Below are 22,423 nucleotides of genomic sequence, written 5' to 3'. Positions count from 1 at the left end.
TGAACTTGACCCAAATAGTACCTGACCTCAGCAGGATGCTCAAATTAAGCTTATTTTAATTTTATACTTGGCTGCTGCAAAATTCAACTGATTAAATGACTGGGCCATTAGCTTGATTTCTCTTGCATGAAATATTTTAGGAAACACACTTCAGACCTAGATAAAAGCATCTAAAGTATCTATACTTTCTGACATTCAAATATAGCCAGGACCAGGTACAGAGATTTTAATCAGCTACACTGCTTCCTGATGAATTTCAGAATTACAGTTTCATCTAAACATCTGTTTTTATAGAGCCAAAATTCAGACTGAACTGGAATGGTCTATGTGCTCACTATCCCAATAATTAGATGCACTTCAATATTAGTTAGGAAAAATAATTGTTTAACCAAAACGGTGGTCATATAATACCAGCTCTCTGTTTAAAATTCCTGTTAAGAATCAGTTTTAAATTGCTGGAGAACAAGAACAGGCAGAACAGCAGCCACTCCTTGTTTTATTTTGGTTTGCCCAAAGGAACAGAATTAGATGTAGCAACTATGTATGGGAGAGGAATTTTTGAAAGGTGGGACCTTCGTGTTCAAAAACCCTGGTGGTTTTTAAAATTTACTTTCAGCTAAAACTGAGCCAAGCTTTTGGAATGTGTGACCAAGCAATATTTCTACCTCTGCTTTCATTTTCACACTGCGCCTAGAAGCTCAAGTGCTAAAGTAGAATTTAATAAAAGTTGTTCTTGTGATATAGCCAGTGAAGCCCACACAGACTGCTGCACAGAGCTGATAGATATCCTGAGGGAAACATAAAAGGAGGAGTGAGAGGTTTTTTTCTGTTCAGTGTTCAGCAGTAATCTGTCTGGATTGAACCTAAAGCATAAACAGTGTGGGCTCAAGTGGTTTGCTCTGTTTTGTCCTAACACTAAAAGTAAAAGACAGTACGCAGTTCTCATCTCCATTCACGTAAGAGAAGCAAAACAAAACCATTTTAAAACCAACAGAGTAGAATGCTTATTCCATGGACTATATACAATATGGTATATTTACTATACACACCTGAGACAACTAGTAATACTAATGAGAATTGCTGAGAATATTTTTAAGTGGGTTGTTACACACTTTTGCTGAACTGTAGCAGAATAAATTCAATCTGAAATGTTTGTAATCATGCAGTTTACCAAAGTCATGGCAATAGTGATGAAAAAGCTTGTTAAAAGCCAGTTGTTCTCTACTCCATTTTGCAATGGTGGCACACCTGTTATTGAAACAACTACTGTGTAAAAACAGAAATATGTTTTTCTCAGATATATTTAGTTAGTAATGTTGAAATGGCATGAGGTAAAGGAAGACCAAAAAAAAGTTGATGGAAGAATCTGTTTCTGTTATTACTCAAATACTAAAAAAAACCCTGTTAAATACTATACATAGATCTAAAAAAAAAACCCCAAAAAACAATAAGACCTTTAAAATGACATTAACTTATTAAATATTGTTTATAAATCCTCAGTGCTCTTTATCAGTGATATGTATTTCATTTTTCCATGCACTTCAGCTTATGTTTGACAGTCTAGCAGATAAATTTTTGTCCAGTTGCCCTCTCCTACCTAAGATATTCAATGACATTTTACAGAATCTTGCTACAAGAACATGTTATTTTGAAACAAAAATACCTTTGATCAAGATTTCTGTACCATGAGACTGATACAAAATTTGTTTTAAAGACTAATTTAAAAACTCAATTAAATATACTTCCTGACTCCCTGACTTCACACATAGAAATTCACATATCCCCTGAATTCACCAATGTATGTAAGAAGTATAGCACCGGCTGGTATAGAAGTCATGGGTTTCCGCGTGGAAAGTAGATATTGAGTAGCAGGACAGGTCAAATATTTTTGACAGAACTGTTTTAATAGAAGAAGTTCACAGTCTTTCAGAAAAGGCTCTTGCTTTGTAAGGAAAAGATATTGAAAACATGCATTCATAGGTAAGGAACAAAGATATGTGTCTTTTTGACAACCAAGTGTATTTTTGATGCTTTTCTAATTAATAGACCAGTTAAGTAATGGCCAATTAGCAGACATGAACATGCATCTTACCAAAGCGAATTACAACAAAAATGTAGAGACAGAAACCTATCTGCTGTAACTGAAGTGATGAAACTGAATGGTTATGCTACTTTTATAAAGGCAAGAGTTGATGAGAAAAGGAAGAAATTCAAGAATGGTGGAGTACAGAAGAGGACAGAGAGTTAGTGCTAAATTCTACTCAGATCCTTTTTCGGAACTGAATCAATAAACCAGTAAAGATATATACATGACAAACCTACTTACATTCTTCCAGGATAAACACTGAACTTGGAAATGTTCAGAAAACTGTCAATATTCACTTATTCACTTTTTAGAAGACTGATTTTTTTTTTTTTTTTTTTTTTTTTTTTACATTGCTGTTTGCTCCCATTATCTTAAAATAATAAAACAAGTCACATTTGAAGAAAAGGAAAATTTCATTTGTCAGTTCACTTTGTCAAAGATTGCAAAATTTCATTTTCCCACATTGGTTAAGTTTCACAATCATGCACAAAATTAGTATATTTCTAGAAGTCAGACTTCTCCAAGCCTGGATTCCATCTAGGATCAAATCACAGGTGCCTTATCTACTTTAATAAGTAATATCTAGCAAGCTTCACCTGGAAGCTGTTGGAGATACTTAGTTTATCTTCTCAATAAGGTGACAGCTAATGGAGTGAAGTTATCACTTCAGTGTGGAAATTAGCATCTTTGCACAAGTATTTTCTGTTGAAGATGCCTTAGGGGGGTTCATTTAAGTATATAAGCCCTTTAAGTTTAATTCACTTTTTTTTTTTTTTTTCCTTGAAGTAAATAAATCAGGGTGTGGAGGGAAAAAGAAGCAGGAGACAGAGGTCATGAAATTCAATGATATTGTGATGTCTCTCCATAGATGCCTATTCTGAAAATAAAAAAATAAACACAGTGTCTTCCAATGACAACCTATTAGTTAGCGTGTCTTGGACATAATACATTCCAAATACATGTGCTGATGGATGAAATAAGGATTCTTACAGGACAATGCTGGGCTGAAGCCCATCTTCAAACTACTAGTCAAGCAGAGGTGCCTGGTAGCACCTCACAAAATTTGTTCTTTAGTGATAAATCTTATGAAACATTACTGCAAGATGACGGAGAACTCAGAGTAAATACTGCCTTTTCAGTGACTCAAAATCATCAGGCTGGACACACTTCTTAGCATATGGAACAGATGTTTTGTAATCACTGTTTATTTGTCCCTCCTTACTATTTGTTGAACACTGTAATTTTCTTTAAGTAGACAGTAATATCTTCTGAGTAAGAACTGTGTACTTTTGTGGTTTGTGATTTGTTTTGTTGTTTTGTTGTTTTTTTTCATTGCAGTAGTAACACAATCTTTCCGATGCCTTTTCATGCCATGTAGATAGTATACACCACGTGCATAATGCAGGCCAGTCAGGTTATGAATACAACAGCATGCTTATGCAGCCCTTCATATTAAACTACTGCGTGTAGACTCCTTCACAGAACCATAGAATTATATCTGTTGGAAAAGACCTTTAAAGTCATCAAGACCAACCATTAACCTGGCACACTGCCAATCTACCACTAAACCACTTCCCTAAGCACCATATCTACCAGTCATTAAAATACATCCAGGAATGGTGACTTACTTTGACAGCCTGTTCTAATGCCTGACATTTTTTTCCTAATTCCTGAATAATTTTTTCGTAATACCCAATCTAAGCCTCCCCTGGCACAACTTGAGACCATTTCCTCTTATTCCGTGACTTGTTGCTTGAAACAAGAGGCCAACACCCTCCTTTGCAGTAGAGAGTGATAAGGTCTCCTCTCAGTCTCCTTTTCTCCAGGCTGAAAAAAACCCAGTTCCCTCAGCTACTCCTCCTAAAATTTCATGGTAGCATTAATCTTGGGTATTATACTGCAATGCTACAGAGGTCAGGAGTCATTCACACTTGCAATAATAACTAAGAGAGAAATACAGCATTGACCTAAATCAGGAACGAAGTCCATTATAGCAAAACTTATTTGATCCTTATAGTAATATTTATTTTATCTTTGACAGGTCTCTCATAAATTTCCATATACAAAGTTATTATTGGAGAATTAAATATTTTCTAACAAGAAACATTAGATGCTCACCTCCAACAACATCCCTGGCAAAGAGAGCATCTCTAAGCTAGTTTAATTTCATACTTTAGCTTATTATTAAATATAATAACTATCAAATAAAACAAATATTAAGTATAACAAATATTTCACAATTATTGTTAAATTACACAATTAAAAAAATCAGGATATCTTGAAAGCAATTGCAACTAGTGGTTAAGGGAATTTATCTTTTTTCTAAAATTAGACTTTTGCAAGTTCTAAGTCTTCTATATTTGACTCTGAGGTTTTCAGAACATTATTTTTACTTAATTAAGAATGTTAAAAAGAGATATTCAGTTGATAGAGAAACCTACTTAGATTTTAAAATGCTTTCAATGAGGTGTCTCAGTAACAGCACTGAAGAAAACTATGCAGCCATGAGAGGAGATGAAAGGTCCTTGCATAAATTGCTCAAAAGAAAGGAAATGGGGTCTCTTCTGTAAATTGCCTATTCTACAAAGAAAGAAAGTCACAGAGATTTCCCGTTCCATAGAGATTTATGCTGGACCACTTGTTGGTCAGTGTAATAATAAATGCTTTATAAAGAGTATGAATAAGCAATACACCAAATCTATTTATGATACTGAGTTGTTCAAGGAAGAAAAGAGGATGGGCTGACACTAACGGCTTTCCAGTACTCAGTAGCTTGGCAATACAAAGACAGGTGAAATTTATTATACATATACCTAGATTTTTAACTTCACATACATGATGATGATCTCTGAGCTGACCATACCATTATTTCTAATTATATCGTTATGGCAGGCAGTTTTTTTGCATTCAGTGCTTACTAGTCATTAAAAAGCAAAGCCACTGATAGAAATTGCTAGGAAAGGAATAAAGAACAAAGCAGAGATCATCATATACTATGAAGCATGAACTATGCTTCATAGAATTATTAACCACTGCATACCTGCATCTTGAATCTTGATTCCCCATCTCAAGGTGAATAGAGAGGAATTGGAGAAAGGAGGACAAGATGAATGATCAAAAGTCTAGAAGGGCTTTATCACGGCCTGTCCAAGTAAAGTACGACTCTTCAGTCTGGATAAGAGACGGCTGAGGGGCAATGTGCTAGAGATTTGTGAATGGCACAGAGATAATAAATAGGGATCAACTTCTCTCTCTGTCTCTCTTCCAACACAAGAACTGGTAAATAGCAATTGAAGACAGCATGGGAAGTTGTGGTTTTTTTAAAAAAAAGTAAAAAAAAAAAAAAAAGAAGGTGGTACTTCTTCCTGAAACATGCAATTAAATTATAAAATTCCTTGCTGCACAAAATAGCAGATATCACACGTGTATGCTTGTTGTAGGAAAAGCTAGACAGATTCAGATGAGATGCTTATTAAAGGATTATTAAAAACACAGAAACCACACCAGGATCAGAAATGATCTGCAAATTATCTGAGACCAAGGAAGTATTTGGGGTAAGTATTGTACACACTTGCGATTTTCTTATACTGCTCTTTATGTGTCAGCTTTTGGCCACGGTTAGTATCAAGATAACTTTGTTCAGCCTATATTCTAATGAAGTACAGCATTTTTATAGTCAGAGTTAAAAACAGAAATGTGCCACTATGTGTTTATGTACACTACTTTTAAAGATTTTATGAGAAAAGTGTTAGTACTAGTAATATATTCCTCAGGAAAGATGTGAGTTCACAGTTGCAACTTACAACCTGTGTAATAATGCAAAATCAGTATAGCGTGATGGGTAAAAGCTGAATCTATGCAAAAAAGCAAAGGTACTTGGCAAAGCTGTCAAACCGTGGACTGCAATGAAGTGCATAAATCACAGGAACAGTGGCTGGAAGGTGATTCTTCTATTCAGTCTCAGTTCTAACCCTCCCCATTCTCATAGCTGTGAAAAATACATTCAACATCTTCCATTATGACACTGCACAGAAGAGGGCAATCCACATGCAAAAAGTGAGCATGGTAGCCATGTTAACCAGCCGTTTCACTGAGCTCCATTTGAAATATTGAGTACCGTGTGACACTTAGATGAGAGATGTCAAATCTGCATCATCTATTTTGTTTGGGATAGTGTCTTGTCAAATTTCATCACTTATCTGGCAAGATTAAAGTTCTGCTTATCTTCACTGAAGATAGTTTGGATATTTTTTTTCAGCAAGAAGAACGATATATTGAACAAATTCCCAAATCTTCTCTCTTAGCCTAATACATTGTAAAAGTTGAATCAAATGTGACATTCAAAAATGAAATAAAAAATAATTATGACATGTGTTCCCTGAATCAAAATTCTTACATATGTGGTATTAACAAATAAGGTAATTCTTCTTTCGCACTGGGAGAAAGATAAATGTGAGAGTTACCTGACCAGGCTTTGCATCCTCACAGACGACTACATCATACTCTCTGGCAAGCTCTGGAGGGTTGTCATTGACGTCCAGAATTCTAACACCAACTGGAACGTGGCTCACTTGCCCAGGATCGTCTGCAAAATATACAGGAGACTATTAAACCTTTTGAAATATTCTATATTCTGTGACATCCTCAATTTAAACATAGTTTCTTAACACAATAACTGAATTAGAACTACAGGCAGACATTTAGGTAGAAAGATACTAAAATATGTTGTTTGCTGTGCATCATAAAGTGTTTTGAGAAACAATAAAAAAAGTAGAAAGTATAGTATGAGTCTTAAGTCGCTGTTACATCAATTAAAATGTAGGTTAATCTGGAACTAAAGTGGGAGAAAACTGTTGCAGCTATCATATACCATCACACTGTATAAGAAGTTGTCAATTGCTTTGTCATGAATGTAAGTGTCACCACAGTATTGAAGAAAACCTAATATGGAAAATAATAAACATCTTCTTTTCCTCAGTCCTCTAAAGAGTTTGTGAAATAAAATACCAAAATAATAACAAAATAATTATATATAGGCACATATAAACTTTTTCCAGTCTAGTGTTTGGATTCACCACAAGTTACTATGCTATCACACTAAGTAGTTTATGAGTCTTGCTTTAACAGTGACATACTAGTAAGAAAACAGTGTTTAAATAACCTTGTCTTAGGCTATGATTTATACTTGCATGAGAGCTCACCCTCAAGAAGCACAAAAACCAGAATTCTTTCAATGAGAATACACTTTCCATGATGAAATGGAAAAAAACACAATTTTGTTTAATTTCTTTGTTCTTACTACTACGTACTAAGACAAAATTATGTTATTGAAAGAATTATATATTAAAACTTTTTATAACCAAAATACATATTTGAAATCTGTATAAGTATCACTTAGTTAGATTATAAATGTCATTTTAATTCTACCAGTAAACGAAACTATCAGTAGAAGCCAGAAAAGTCAATCTTTCAATCACAAGATGGAAGAATGGGTTCTTACAGATTGTCATTTTAAAAGTGCATGTAGTCTTAATCTCATTTGCCTTGGTGATTTTGATCTTAATCCACACCATATTTCTGACAAAACTGGTAATTTAAAAAAATGCCTTAGATTTGTCAGACTTTTAATAGCTTCTTCTTAGTATTATGAAAAAAAAATAAAAATTTATTAGACACATATGTGGATTAAAAGCCACCAGCTTCCCAATGAAAGAATACTTGAGAATGTCTCCAGGAGACCATGTGGGGTATGACTATTAACACAAAAAGATGCTTGTTTTTTTCTTTGGATGTAGGTCATGAGATTGTGGAGAATAGCACAAGAAGTGGAGACTGAATATGTCTTATTGATCACTGAAATATAGTTTACTAACTTAGGTAACTTCCTCTGTCAATGTCATCAGACAATCCAATTACAAAAATCCTGTAATTGCAATTACAAAACATGGTATCAAGCATCAGATGATCTAGAGATGATCTGTGACTCAAAGGAGTTTTATTCTTGAGGCCTTGTTCAGGAGGGTCTTGCACATAGTTTGTAACATTTGTGAAGTAGAAAGTTGTTTTAAAGCAGACAAAGAGAGAGCACACAAAAGCACAGAAAGGATACAGAAGGCAGTAAAGGGTTAAGGACTAACAAATCCATTTGGGAGTGGATTCACTAACTACAGTGCAGGAATAGATTATTTTAATACTAGAGAAATCTCAAAGAAGCTCTTGCCAGCAGGCAAAACCAGCTGTCATTTTAAGATAATCATAGAATCACTGAAATATTTTAGTTGAAAGAGACTTCTGGAGGTCACTAGTTCAGTCCTCAGCTCAAAGCAGGGCCATCTTCAAAGGCGTAAGGAGGTATATTTCATGTAAGAGGAAAGCAGTAAAATAAGCAGGAAGAGCACAGTGCAGAGGGTACCAGAGATAGAGAAGACCTGTTCTGTAGGTTTGGTGTATTTGGAATGGTTACTGAGGAAGGAAAATAAAACTTTTTAGTTCAATCTGTGGCACAAAAATGGTAAATACATATGTTTCAGTACAGTATATCAGACCGTTTTGCCACATCTTGTCCCCTTGTGTCTGTCACTGCTACCCAGTGCAGTCTTACTCTAGTCTGTTGAATTTGCATTATTTTCACAGAGGTTTCATAGAGAGTCAGAGAGTTTACCTTTATTTGTTCCACAGCTGCTTTGCAGTACAAAGAACTCATAAATACCTTAACAGTTAAAAAAAGCTCTTAATGCACAAAGTACTATGAATATCTTTCTGGAAGCAGTTATCCCATGGGATTGTTAGCATTAACACCACTTACCGAAACAGTCTAAGTTTGTTAGATTGTTTATACTATATAGTATAAACATTGTGCATACAAGATGATACCACAGTTTATAATAGTATGAGAGAATGAGAATGAATTAAAAGGGACCTTATAAATGTATTTGTTTGGGTTATTTTAGGTTTGGTTTCTTTGGTTTTTTTATAAAATAAAAAAAACTTAAAAATTTTCAGGTGTACAACTCCCGTACAATATCCAAACCACTCTAATAACTGGTCCTTTTAGTAGTACCTTTTTGTTAATTATACTTACATTTGCAGCAGCAGTTTGGCAAGTTTCCAGTTTTAAGATAATCAGTATTGACATATATTTCAGGCCTGTGAATTATAAAATTGCCAGATGCATAACATGTCCTATTAACATTATGCCTCAAGAGCAGATTTTTCAAAGTGAATGCCTGCTGTTTGAGGGATAACTGAAGCAGAAATATTGCTCTGACTCACCTATGTTACGTACTCACTTTCTTATGCTTGAGACTTTTCCCAGAATAAATAGTTCTTCTGCCAGAATACTAAATATCTGTAAAGTGAATCAATTTCATTAAGTATCAGCCCCTTCATCAGCAACTTCTCTGTGAAGTCCCTGTCCACAGCCAGTCTCAATTCTTGAATCTTCTGTTAATTTCTGTGGTCAAACTTTAAAACGCTTATTTAATAAGAAAGCTTTTTAATACAGCTACTGCTATCTGAATCTTCCTCTTGTTATTAAGAAAATTCCCATGGGTTTTATGAAAAGAAATTCTGCCTAAATGACATTTTTTATTATTTTTTTTTTTTTTTAAGTTAGACTGGTATAGTTAAACAGTTATTATTTTGAAAGCTGAGTGAATAGTTTAACTCAGAGACAGCCTATTTAAAAGGGTGAAGGATTTTACAAACAAATCAAGTAATTTTATGTTTCATGATCTAGAACAAAAATCTTCGTGTATCTTCATGTGGATTAGAATTAATATCTATCCTTTTGAATCATCAATATTAAATATTGATCTTAATCAGTACAATAAGAACTTTTTTTTTCTCATTTTGACACCTTTTCAAGACTCTATGAGGCAAGCCAACACTTAGGATGTTGTCTATGTTTGAGCAGTTGTTCTATTACCCAATGAACCCTTCACCTGAGAACGGGAATCAGGAAGAAGAAGGGTTTCCAGATTTATTAAAATAATAATAAAGAGCAACTATTATTCTCAATACTACTATGAACACCAAAGTTATACTCAGCCCATATAGTGGTCATGAGCTGTGAATGCTGAATGCCAAACACTGTGAGCACCACAGCTCCGGTGAGAGCGCAATGATCACAGCAAACAGGAAAGTAGGCCTCAGGAGCAGAACAATGGACAAGAGCCTGTGGGGACAGCGGCCTTTGAGGAAGAGTCCTGTCTCCAGCAAACTTCACAATTTATATTGAGAGTGATGCTTATGATATTCCAAACAACTGTTGGCCAAGTTGGGTCAGCTGCTGTCAGTTCACTCCTGCTAGCACTAGCAGCTGGCTAGCTCAAAACTGCTGACAACCTTTATCACCGTGGAAAACCACGTACCATGTCTGAAAATAAACTGCAACTAAGTGCTTTAACAACTTTGTTCTCACAGAATTGGGTGCTGCAGTTTTCTCAAAAATTGCAGCTTCCCTGAACAGAAAATTGATTTTATAATTCTATCCCAGCAAAACAAGGACAGAAGTTCAACCAGCTATCTATTCCAGTACTTTTAAAAAGAGAAGTAGAAAGCAGTTACCACACTTCTTTAGTAATTACTAGTTCTGGTGCATTAGAAGACTAAATGCAGATCTAGGAAGAATAAAATGTACTACAAAAAACAGAACTAAAGTGATGAAAGAAAGTCTAGTATGTAAGCAAGAGCATTAATATTCAGAAAATACTGTGTTTAATTCAGGATAGTGTATATGTGATTAACTAGATATTCTGTCAAGAAGAGAAGTATGCAGAATCTAGTAATGTTCTATCCTGTTTTTTTAAGATAGCATGTACTTCTAAATACTGTTACCTGAAGATGGCTAGAAAATGTTCTCATTTTTCTTACAGCAAAATCTGACTTTTCACTGATGGACACAAACCTGAAGGGCACTCATAGTATCTCTTGGATCATGCTAGTAGTTGTAACAGTAGTAGTAACAGGATCGATAGTAGTAATAATAGCACTGCAGCAGACTTAAAACATATAGCGCTCTCAAGCTGGCAACTCCCTTTGCCTTAATGTAAGAAAAATTCTGCAGCTCATAGAAAACACTGGTGCTCACCTTCTAAACAGATCTGGGAACCACAAAATATACTGGTCCTGTGGCCAGAAATGTGTGGTTTGAGATTCAGGTACTGACTGATTCATAAAGCCCTGAACAGGGAAATGTCACATCCTAAAGACTGTATCTTCTTTGGGGACCCACCCTTGCAGCCCAGAAGAGCCATACCCTACATCATCTTCAGATGACAGGGTAGGAATATCTTCATCGTATCTTTCCCCAAAGAAAGTGAGGAGAAGAAAATTCATCATTCCTAGAAGCCAATGACTAAACCAAGATAAACAGTGAATTAAGCATCAACTTGGAATTTGAATTTTCACTTCTTGTGCAGGATGGAGAACTAGCTGCCATTTGACAACTGTTGCTTTTTTGTTAAACTGTTTTGTATAGGTTTTCCTTATTGCACTGATAAATAATTTTAAAAGAACCACAGATTCTGATACAAATCATATTATTGTGATTTTATGGTCCATCAGTAGGCAACTTGCCAAGGCTGAAAATAAACTGTATCACTGGAAATTTTGGATAGGGTACCAGCATTGTGTTTAGCTCCCACCATTAAGAAGATATCAGATACCCAGTTTGTCACTACTCTATGAGCAAAATAGTCTTAACAATCAGACCATGTAGTTTTTACAGTCTGCTTTAATCTGGTCCACATTTTGGGAAATATTTTTGTGGCAGAATCTTCCTTGGAAAAAATAAACTAATTGTTACCAGTATCAAAACTTTCTGAAACTGAGCTAGCAGGCAGAATGCAAGTGAGGTCAAAGATTAAGAATAAATGTGAGTGATAATCATATATGTAGCAAAACAATATGTAAGACAAAATTTTCCTGTACTGTTGTTAAAAAAAAAAAAAAAAAAGTGTATTTCATCATTTAAGTACACTCTGTATTGTTAAAAAATATTAGATTTGGATAAAAAAAATATAGACTGCAAATACATATGAGGAAATGTTATGTTTAGTGCAAGGAAAAATTCACTTCAAGGAAAAAGTATGACACAAAGCCAGCAACAATCTCACTAATATTATACAATCATCCTGCTCTCCACCAGATACAGAGATTATAACACTGTAACAGCACTTTTTTCTGAGTTGTTTTCTTTTAGATCTTGAAAAGGCTTTCTTTGTATAAAATTTAATTGTTTGATACGAGGCATTAGATTATTTTTGATTATAGAAAGAAATGAGAAAATAAAATGTAATTAATTCTCCTTGTTTTCTAATTCTTTCAATGCTATCTGTCAGGAAGCTATTACTCTATAGACTCACTTGCTTCAGGCATTGCATATGTTGTTCTCATGTGATTCAAAATAACCAGAAATAAACATCTACTTTTGTCTTCTGATTTTACTTTTTGTAAAATAAATGGAATTTTCTGTATTTCAATTTCTGCACATTGCCTCATGTTATTTCACTAGGTACCACTTTCCTCATTATTTTTTTTTTTCCTCATCATGAGTCTTTCCTCTTCTTTGAGCTACTAGATATTGTCCAAAGAAGCGCAACAAAACTGATGAAGGGTTTGAAGGATATGTCTTATGAGGAGCGGCAGATGGAGCTGGGGTTGTTTAGCCTAGAGTGAGGGAGGCTGAGGGGAGACCTCATGGCTCTCTACAACTACCTGAAAGGAGGTTGCAAAGAGGTGGGGATTGGTCTTTTCAATGAAGTTAGAAGTGATAAGAGGAAATGGCCTCAAGATGAGCCAGGGGAGGTTTAGATTGGATGGTAGGAAGAATTTCTTCACTGAAGGGGTTATCAGGCACTGCAATAAGCTGCCCAGGGCAGTGGTGGAGTCACCATCCCTGGGGCTACTTAAGAGTTGTATAGACATAGTACATAGGGACATGGCTTAGTTAAGGACTTGTCAGTGTTAAGGTAAAGGTTGGACTTGATGATCTTAAAGGTCTTTTCCAACCAAGGTAATTCTGTGAGTCTGTGATCTTTGCTTCTCTCCTTTAGCCCCACTATCAGATATGTAAACACATTGATAAGCTCTTCTGAGCCTACTCATTTCCCGGCAGAACAGACCCAGCTCTTTCTGCCACTCCATGTATAACAAATAATCCAGTTCTTGAAGATTTCATGCCTTTTCACTGGACGTAGTCCAGCTGCATCATGTCTGTCTTGCACTGGCGAGCCCACATCTGGACCCAGCACTCCATGCGTGGCCTCACCAGTGCTGTGTAGTGGGGAAGGATCACCACCCTCGACCTGCTGGCAGCACTCCTTCTCATGCAGTGCAGAAATACAGTTGGCCTTCTTTGCCATAAGGGCACATTTCTGGCTCATGTTCAACTTGCACCCACCAGGATGTCCACATCCTTTTTTGCAAAGCTACTCTCCATCTAGTTGGCCTACCTGTGTACTGGTGCATGGGATTACACCTCTCCAAGTGTTGGACTCTGCATTTCCTATCACTGACATTCACAAGGCTCCTGTTCACCCATTTCTCCAGTCTGTCAAGATGCCTCTGGATGGCAGCACGACAGAATCACAGAATCATCATGGTTAGAAAAGACCTCTAAGATCACCAATGGTACACCCAGCGTGGGGGGAAAGGGAACAACACAACCCACCTGAACAAAAAACAATAAAAAATAGCCCCACAATCACACACCCCAAAAAACTGACAACACTTAACCCACAAAAAACCCACCATGTCCACTAGAGCAAGGTCTGAAGTGCCACATCTACATGTTTCTTGAATACCTCCAGAGATGGTGACTCCAATACCTCCCTGGGCAGCCTGTTTTAGTGCCTAACGACTCTTTCAGTAAAGAAATTCTTCCTAATATGTAGACTAAACCTCCCTGGCACAATTTCAGGCCATTTTCCCCAGTCCTATTGTTATCCACTTGGGAGAAGAGGCCAACACCCACCACACTACAACCTTCTTTCAGGTAGCTGTGGAGAGCAATGAGGTCTTCCCTCAGCCTCCTCTTCTCCAAACTAAACAATCCCAGATCCCTCAGCATCTCTTCATAGGACTTGTTCTCTAACCCTTCACCAGCTTGCTAGTTCTCTGGACACGCTCTAGCACCTAAATGTCTTTCTTGTAGTCAGGGACCCAGAACTGAGCACAGCACTAGAGGTGCGGCCTCATCAGTGCCTAGATCAGGGGCATGATCACCTCTCTACTCCAGCTGGCCATGCTATTCCCGATGCAGGCCAGGATGCTTTTGGCCTTCTTGGCCACATGGGCACACTGCTGGCTCATGTTAAGCTAGCTGTCAACCAGTACTTTCAAGTCTTTTTCTGCTGGGCAGCTTTCCAGCTGTGTCATTTGCAAACTGTCTGAGAGTGCATTCTGTCACATCAACCAGGACATTAATGAAGAGATTAAATAGTATTGCATCCAGTATCAGGCTCCGGGGGTACTCCCCTAGTGACCGGCTGCACTTTGGACTGCTGACCACAACCTGTTGAGCCTGCCTTTAAGAGAGTTTCCAACCCACTTCAGCATTCATTTATCTAGCCCAGACTTCAATCTGTCTTGCTCTTACATTATATTCTTTAAATCCTCCTTAATACTTAGCAGCTAGGGAGGGTTTTTTGTGAATCTGAATCACATCCTATTATTGTGTGCTATCATTACAAAGAATTCTAATTGATAGATCCTACACCAGTCCTTAAAATAGCTCAGCCCTAACTTTTTCCACTCCCAGAGGAACAACCATTCACTATGACTATTTCTTTCCTCTAAATCAGTCTTTAATTTGTTATAAAACTTTGTGAACTTGCTCTCTATTACTGTATTTCCACTACTCTTAACAAAGACTTTGTCAAAAAGCTTTAATAGAGTTAAGCAAATTGTATCTCCATCCTCTTTCAAATACTCTTTTATAAGCTTTTTCAAAGAATTCAAACATGCTAATGAAATGTGAATAATCTACGTGAAACATATTTTTAAATCCTATTACTATCAATTTGTAGTCCTTCCCCCTACATAGTCTCTAGATCCTTCAATGTATTATGTAGTACTACTTCATCATTTTTCTTATTCTCTAATACCACAAAGAGTTTTCAGGAAGCACTAGTGAAACAATCAAAATTACATCTTCAGTCATGTGCCCTGGACACCAAAATCACACTACTGCTTATTGTATGTTGCTGTTTAAGAACAGTGCATGTTAAAAAGGATTGTCCCAGCCACTTTCATGGCAATGAACTCTGTTGTGCTTTAGGAAGCATCTGTGTTAATGGAAAAAAAACCACTGATGGTTACATGAGCATTCCTTCCACAGAAGAAAAGGCAATGGAAATTCATCAGACTTCAAGACCTTTCAAATGCACAGGCAAGTATTTATTGTATCTTAACCTGGCAATTTGCCTATCAATAGTAAACTGGCAGCCTTCTCATATACAGAAAACCACAGTAAATTTACATAGGTGGAATCACATAGACATTTTGGGTTTTGTTTATTGTTCTGTGGAATTAGGGAATTTGTAAAGACAGAGAAAATTCTCCTTTATCAAAACTGGTTAAAGAATCCATGGTATTAAAAAGAACTTAACTTCCTAAGATAATGCTTCTTAAAATATATAAAAATATTATTTTCCTTTCTATTTTTTTTAATATTAATTTTTATTATTTACCTATCTCAGAAGCAGCCACTGTGATGTTGTACCAAGGTGTCTCCTCTCTGTCAAAGATCTTGGCAGTCTTAATGGTCCCAGTACTAGCATCAATGGCAAAATACGCATCTTCTTCTGTGTTATGATCAATGAAATATCTATGAAGAAATAAATAAAAAAAAAGGTATACACATTCTAGTATGTATAATCCAAAATAAACAAAAGGTACATAAGAATATTCCTTTCAAGCTTTTAAAACAATAGAATTAAAAAAACCCACAAATACTATGTTATGGAGACACCCAAAGTAACACTATATTTCATTTATTTCATAATGTTACATTTCTTTTGATACACAAGGGTTTGACTGTGAAACACTGATTTTACAAAGCAGGATATAATCCTGTCAAAGGTAAGATACAGAGATGTTTTGACTAAAAAATCATAAAATAGAAAGGCAGAAAAGAAAACATTAATATACAATTCTTTTCTTATTTACTTGTCACTGCAAACCTATGTTCTCAGTCCTAGTACCTGTTTTGAAGCATGTCTCTCTGACACGAAGTTCATGACATGATGACATAAACCATTTTGAACATAATCATTACCGAGACTAGTAGCAGAAAGGGCTGATTCCAAGAGCTGCAATTGACACCACTCTAGAAGCAGAACTAAGCACCCCTGCTTAATTCCCTTGGCTTCTGAGCAGAGAAAGTAAAAACCTTGAAGTGGGTAATGGAAGCAGAGGAAGGGAACACAAAAAAGAGATCGACCAGACATTTTTTCTCAAAGCCACAATAATTTAAAACAGCAGCCTACAAATTAAGTAATTACAGACCCCTGTCAAGTTTTCTTCACTGACTTCAGACTTGATGAAAAAAATAAGGAAAAAGCTTCTAAGTCTTTTCTATAACAAAATTGTTTTTCCTGATAATTTGTCAGCCCTGCTTTCATTAGTGAAGTTTTTGATACATGGATGTTATATATAGGTTAAAATTATTCATTTGTCCTATTCAATTGTTCTTATTTCTACATCACCAAAAAGTGTAATTGCCAGTTAATAAAAAGAGTGGTGCATATAAAGGCTGCCAAGCGCAAAAAAAAAGTTAAAAATAACCAGAGTTTTATTTATCTCACAATGTACTTATTTTGAATACTTATGAAAAAAAACAAACAACAAACAAGCAAACATTTAATTGAATGATGTATTACATTAAGATACAATCCGTGATAAAGCAATGGAAATAAAACACGAGAAAAGAAGGCAGCAATTTGAGTGAGTCAACGTATTTGGTCAAAGGACAGGGAAAAGATGGCTAGGACTTGATGATTTAGGTTAAATCTTGCTTGTTGAAGAGAACCTGAATCCAACTCTTGCACGTGCAAGAAGTATTTTACATCTGCCTTACAATATGCTATTATGACTCGGAAGTCAAGATTTTATTTTCATGCTTCCAGTATTTTCAGCAATTAACAAACTGTAGGTCAGACACTGGAAATCAAAACAGCCAAACCTAGCTTACAAAATCTTTCCTTCTCATCTGCTCTCCATCTTTCTTTTCAACATTGTGAAGAGTGAAACAGCTCCCGTATGACTGTGGGAGCTGCTGGAGAGACGGCAAACCTCCGTCCCCACCCATGTTATGCTCCTCTGGCATAAGGATTGAACTTGCTGTCTGAATGATGTCTGTATCTGAAATATAGTCAGAATGACATTAACAACTAACACCTGAGAATACTTCATTCTAATATAATCCAGAAGTGCTCAATAAAGACACTTTGGATGTGCAAAATTGCAGCTGAAGTTGCTTCAAACAGGCAACAGGCTCAAACTGTCTCCATATTGAAAGAAGACAAGCAAGAAGTCAATTGTGTAGGGGATGGGGCAAACATTTTTAACAATTTAAGTCAGGAAATATTTTTTTGAGAGGATATTATTTAGTCCATGTGTCCCAAATTGGATTGAAAAAAGCAAAACAAATGATGTTGCCAGAAAGTGAACCAAAAAAAAAAATTGATTAATTTCTAATTGCTGAATCACAGTGGGCATTGCAGATGTGCTTCGAAAAGTCGGTGGGCTTGTCAGTGTTCAGTAAACTCAGAAGATGAATTAAAAGCAAACTCTTGACCTCTATTCATCAGTCACTGCTCATGTCATGCTGGATATTACACCTATCCAAGAAAATTTATGTTGGTTTTGAGGAATACTGGAATCCTCTGAGCGCCCATCACAAAGCCAACAAAAAAAAGGGATGACACAACTATCCTATTGTCATTATTTTATGTGTCAGTATTGGTCCAGGCTATCCATACCTCTTTATTTGGGAATCAGTATTTGATTTTCAATTTCAGAACAACAACTTTTTTCCAGAGTCTCTGCAGATGTCAGTCTTCCATGAAGCACAGATTTTCAGGTTCTCCAAGTCTTTATTTGTCATAGAAATATTTTGAAAGATTGTGCCAATATCAGTGGAGAAGTTGTATTTTCTAGAGGTGCAGCTAGCCTTACCTTTTACTAGTTACAAAACCTTTAGAGACAGAGTGGAATCAAATTATAAAATTCTGTAAAGCTGCCATGCTTGCCACAGGGTTGTGTTGAGATTTGAATATCAAACAGATGAACCATGCTTCAGATGGAGAAATCTCCTCTCGACTCATGCCTTATGTGTAGCAGCATAGGAACCTGAGCTATGACAAACAGTTGAAACATTTGGCTATACTACTAGCAAGGCAGAAACAATGAACACTTGGTTGTGTTGGGCAAGATGGACAGAACACATGTACACAAATATCTTTTACATGATAGACTTGTATGCTGATGAAGGAAGCACTGGAAGCATAATCGTCCCTCAATTTTCTTGGAGACATTAGCAAGACCCTTTACTTGTAGAGCTTACAATCAGGTATACAATGAGAAAACTAATTCCTTCTCTCCTACTAAAGCCTTGTTTTTCTTTGGTTCTCCTGAAAATGAAAAGAATTATTAGGGGGAGGGGGGAGAAAGTTTCACCGTATAACTCAAGAGTCTTGTCCCTGCAGACATTTATTACCGTGGACATTGTTTATTTATTATCAACATCGGGCACAGTGTCTACTCTGTGAATCAGTATTGTGCTAACCACAGAACCATAAAAATAGGGATATTTCATATTTGTAGAGAGAAGCTTAAAACCAGACAGGATTTCAAATTGGGCTTAGATGAGAAAAAAACTTAAAGCAGTAAGAAAACTCAGCTGCTTTTGTGTGTGTGACATAATGAATCATTACCTCTACCTCTAGTATAGAACAAAAACCAACAAATACCTGTCCCAAATATGAAGCTTGTGTAGAAAACTTGGTTTGATGCTGTTAGGAATTCTGACTACCTAATACTTCTTTTTCATAGACATTCAGTAAAACATGGTCTTATTTTTTTTATATGAGCACCTTTTTCTAAAATGGTGATTTATATGTATGCTATAGAAACTATATGTTATCAGTTTTGAGAACTCAGTATTGGATGAATAATTTTATTTGTATTTTCTAAATAATTAATGTAAATAAGGTGATCCTGAGGTAACTTATTGTACTAATACTTCCACTTCCAGTGATACTACATTAATGAAAATGTTTTCATTTATTCACAGTAGAACTTCCCCTTCATGTGCTAACTTTTGCATACAGTTAAAGACATACTGAAGCATTCACAGGTTGTCAGAATTTTACTCGATCATAAATAATAAAAGTGGCCCTTTCTTAAGCTTTCCCATTATGATAATGTTCAGTTCTCTTCCCTTAGTCCAGATTGTTCCTTAAGATTGCTATGTACATCAAATCTAAAGCCACCACTTGCATTGCTGCAGTTTCCAACCTTCATGAATGTCTCAGTAAAACAGATATTCTCACACAGCAGAAGAATTAGGAATGCAAATCTAAAGCACTGCTCCTAAATGCTCTAATACATTTTGTAAAAGAAACTTCCTTAGTATAGCCACTCATTTTTGTCACATGTAAGAAAACATTTAGAACAAATTTAGTAACATTTATACATTGTGTGATATTTTAGGCCTTTATAAATACTAGCCACTGACTTATCTACATGTTGAGAATAAAGAGCATGCATATCCATAAATGCACCATACTCCAGAGCCAATGATCCTTTTCTTAGGCTTCTCAATTTATTTAATCCAGTAAAAAAAAATACTTTCAGCTAGATAATAGTGGCAACAAAAATAGTCACATGCTTCCCCTCCTATTCTTCCCTCCACCTCTACTGAGTAAATGCTTTTCAATATTTTTTCTAGACTGAAAAAACCTATACTGCAAGTTTTGAATTTCAAAATGTTACTTCAAAACTAAATTTTCACCTTAATTCAGTTGACTCTTCTTATTTAGAATGCACTTACTTTAAAATGAATTTACAATATTCATTGCAGATATTGCTTTACAGATATTTACTCATGACAAGGCTCTGTGAATTAGTATACTTTTAACAATTAAATCAGCACATCTGAGCTGCATGGCACATGTTAATAAAGAGAGTTAATAACAAGACATGCCTAGAAAAACAGCTCTCCATAAACAGTTCACGTCAAACCAGCAACAGAAACCAGTCTTAAATAAACTACATTTAAAAGGATCATTAATATAGAGAACTTATTAGTCACAGTATCTGAGGAGAATCTGAAGGAAAATAAATACCAAAACTTAGTCCTGCTACCACTAGGAAATGCAACATGTGCCACCTTTTTATTAGGTGAAGTCATTCAATTGAAGGGCATTCCCAGCTTCCATTGACACCATTACTCCTATTTCTGATCAAAGCAGCTCCCTGGCTCCTGTGACTTCATTTCTCACTTCCAGTCTTTTAGTGAAGAAGTGGTTCAGGGGCAATAGGCATTCCCACCAATTTTTTTTGGAAACTAAAAGCATTTGCATTAATTAGGAAATAAAGTGAAATATACATGCAAGATAGTATTTTTTTGCAAAAGGATACTCTAGATACATATTTCAGTTTGCAGTAATAAAGCAGTCAGGCTCTAATAACATAGACAGTGCCTAAATAACATATGCTAAAGGACTTCAGGAACATTAATGAGTTTCCAACCTTTTAGGAGGGCTTCTGAAGAATAAACCTATAAGCATTTCAGAATCACTATCCCTAAATTTTTCACTCAAGTTAATATTAACATCAGTTTGTCACTTGACAGACAAGTAGCATAGTTTATTACTATTCCAGTATGCCAGTATGTCTTTCTCCAGTTAATATGTTTTAAGGAAGAGCTTTGAGTTTGAGTTTTGTATAGTTTTGAGTTTTTAACTAATTTCAATCCTGGCTACAAGCCTATTATTTCCAATGAACTTCCAAAGTCATGTTTCAGTCAGATGTGGATTAACAGGTCACAGTACTTCTTTGGTTTTTTTTATTGAAACATAGGTTAACAGTCAGTTCTTGTGAAACTTGTTACAAAGAGGCACTTTAAAAAGGCCACGGGGAGAGGATCTATATCCTCTGCCAAACTAATTCCAACATCTGCATATCAATTAGAAATCAAATGCCATTATATGGAAACCTCTTTAGTTGAAAATTTATGCCAAGAATTTTTTTTTTCTAAGAAAGAGATGCTCAAAGTATAGAGATATTTATTTATTTAAAAAATACATTATTAAAAGAAAAAAAAAAAAAGTGCAATGATTACACAGGGAGGGAGATATACCAGGAAAAACAGTGAGAGAATTAATCAACTGCAACTCTCTGTGTTTGGCGAACTGCAGAGCAACAAGAAATGGCATATTGTGGCACATAACTCTGGTGCATGCCTTTCATCTCCTCTCTGCCTCCTGACAGCTGCACTCTGAGAACCAACGGCATCCTCTTGAACTCAAATGAAGCAGTAGGGAGACATTCTGTCGCCATGACTGTCTTGCACTCCCTTTCAGGACCAATCTATTTCCCTGTAGTTCAAACAAACTTCTCTAGAAGAGGAAAGCAATTGTGAAGTGTGAGTCAGAAATCAGCTGACACAACAGTAGACAACTGTTTTTCTCTTTACAGTACGTCTGACAGGTTATGGAGATATTAGATATTCCAGAACTCCTCAGCAGATTACTACTGAGAACTTTCCAGCTATGGAAATGAAATACTTTTGAAGAAAGCTTAGAGAAAGTGATCTCTCTGCTTAGCACTACTTTTTTTTTCCTAAACAGGAATATAAAGCATAACTTAGAGAAAATACTGTACCTCTTAGAGCACTGACAGGAACCTACTGAGTCAGCTCTGGTGCTGACTGCCAGCTGACATCCATCAGCTGATAAGCAGTACCTTGTTGTATCCCATATGGGACTCCTGGCTCATACAAAATCTCATACAAAAATCTCTCATACAAAAATCTCAGCTGATCAGAAGGGGCAACCTTCTCTCTCTTAGTCCTGGAGATGTGAGGTGTCAGATCCCAGGAAGTGCAGGGGAATTGTAAGCAGTGAAGTGCTGCCTCCCAGCAAAGCCTCTGAGAGACAGCCACTACTGATTTGCATTTTATGCAGAAGTTGGCTTCCTGTTTCCATTCCTATCCCACAAACACTGCTAACACGCCACTTGCCTCAGACACTGGAAATTCAGAACACTGGTCATTTGGAGGAAATGAGCCATTCCTCTACTCCTGTATTTTCTAGCTGACAATTTCTG

At 36.0% G+C, this 22,423-nt stretch overlaps 1 protein-coding gene across 4 annotated transcripts in view; it reads right to left on the bottom strand.

Moving 5' to 3' along the window:
* LOC127380455 (cadherin-18) overlaps positions 1-22,423 on the bottom strand; it is a 265,704-nt gene that overhangs the window by 22,596 nt on the left and 220,685 nt on the right. For all 4 annotated transcript variants that reach the window (XM_051609377.1, XM_051609379.1, XM_051609380.1 and 1 more), the window contains exons 10-11: positions 15,781-15,917; positions 6,550-6,671 (exon numbers count right to left, since the gene is read on the bottom strand). In XM_051609377.1, the coding sequence (XP_051465337.1) occupies positions 6,550-6,671; positions 15,781-15,917 (259 nt within the window). The remainder of the gene's footprint in view (positions 1-6,549; positions 6,672-15,780; positions 15,918-22,423) is intronic.

This window comes from Apus apus, chromosome 2 (genome assembly GCF_020740795.1).
Source record: "Apus apus isolate bApuApu2 chromosome 2, bApuApu2.pri.cur, whole genome shotgun sequence".
Taxonomy (NCBI): domain Eukaryota; kingdom Metazoa; phylum Chordata; class Aves; order Apodiformes; family Apodidae; genus Apus; species Apus apus.
The sequence above is the reverse complement of the archived record's forward strand: the minus strand, read 5'-3'. Positions and strand labels throughout refer to the sequence as shown.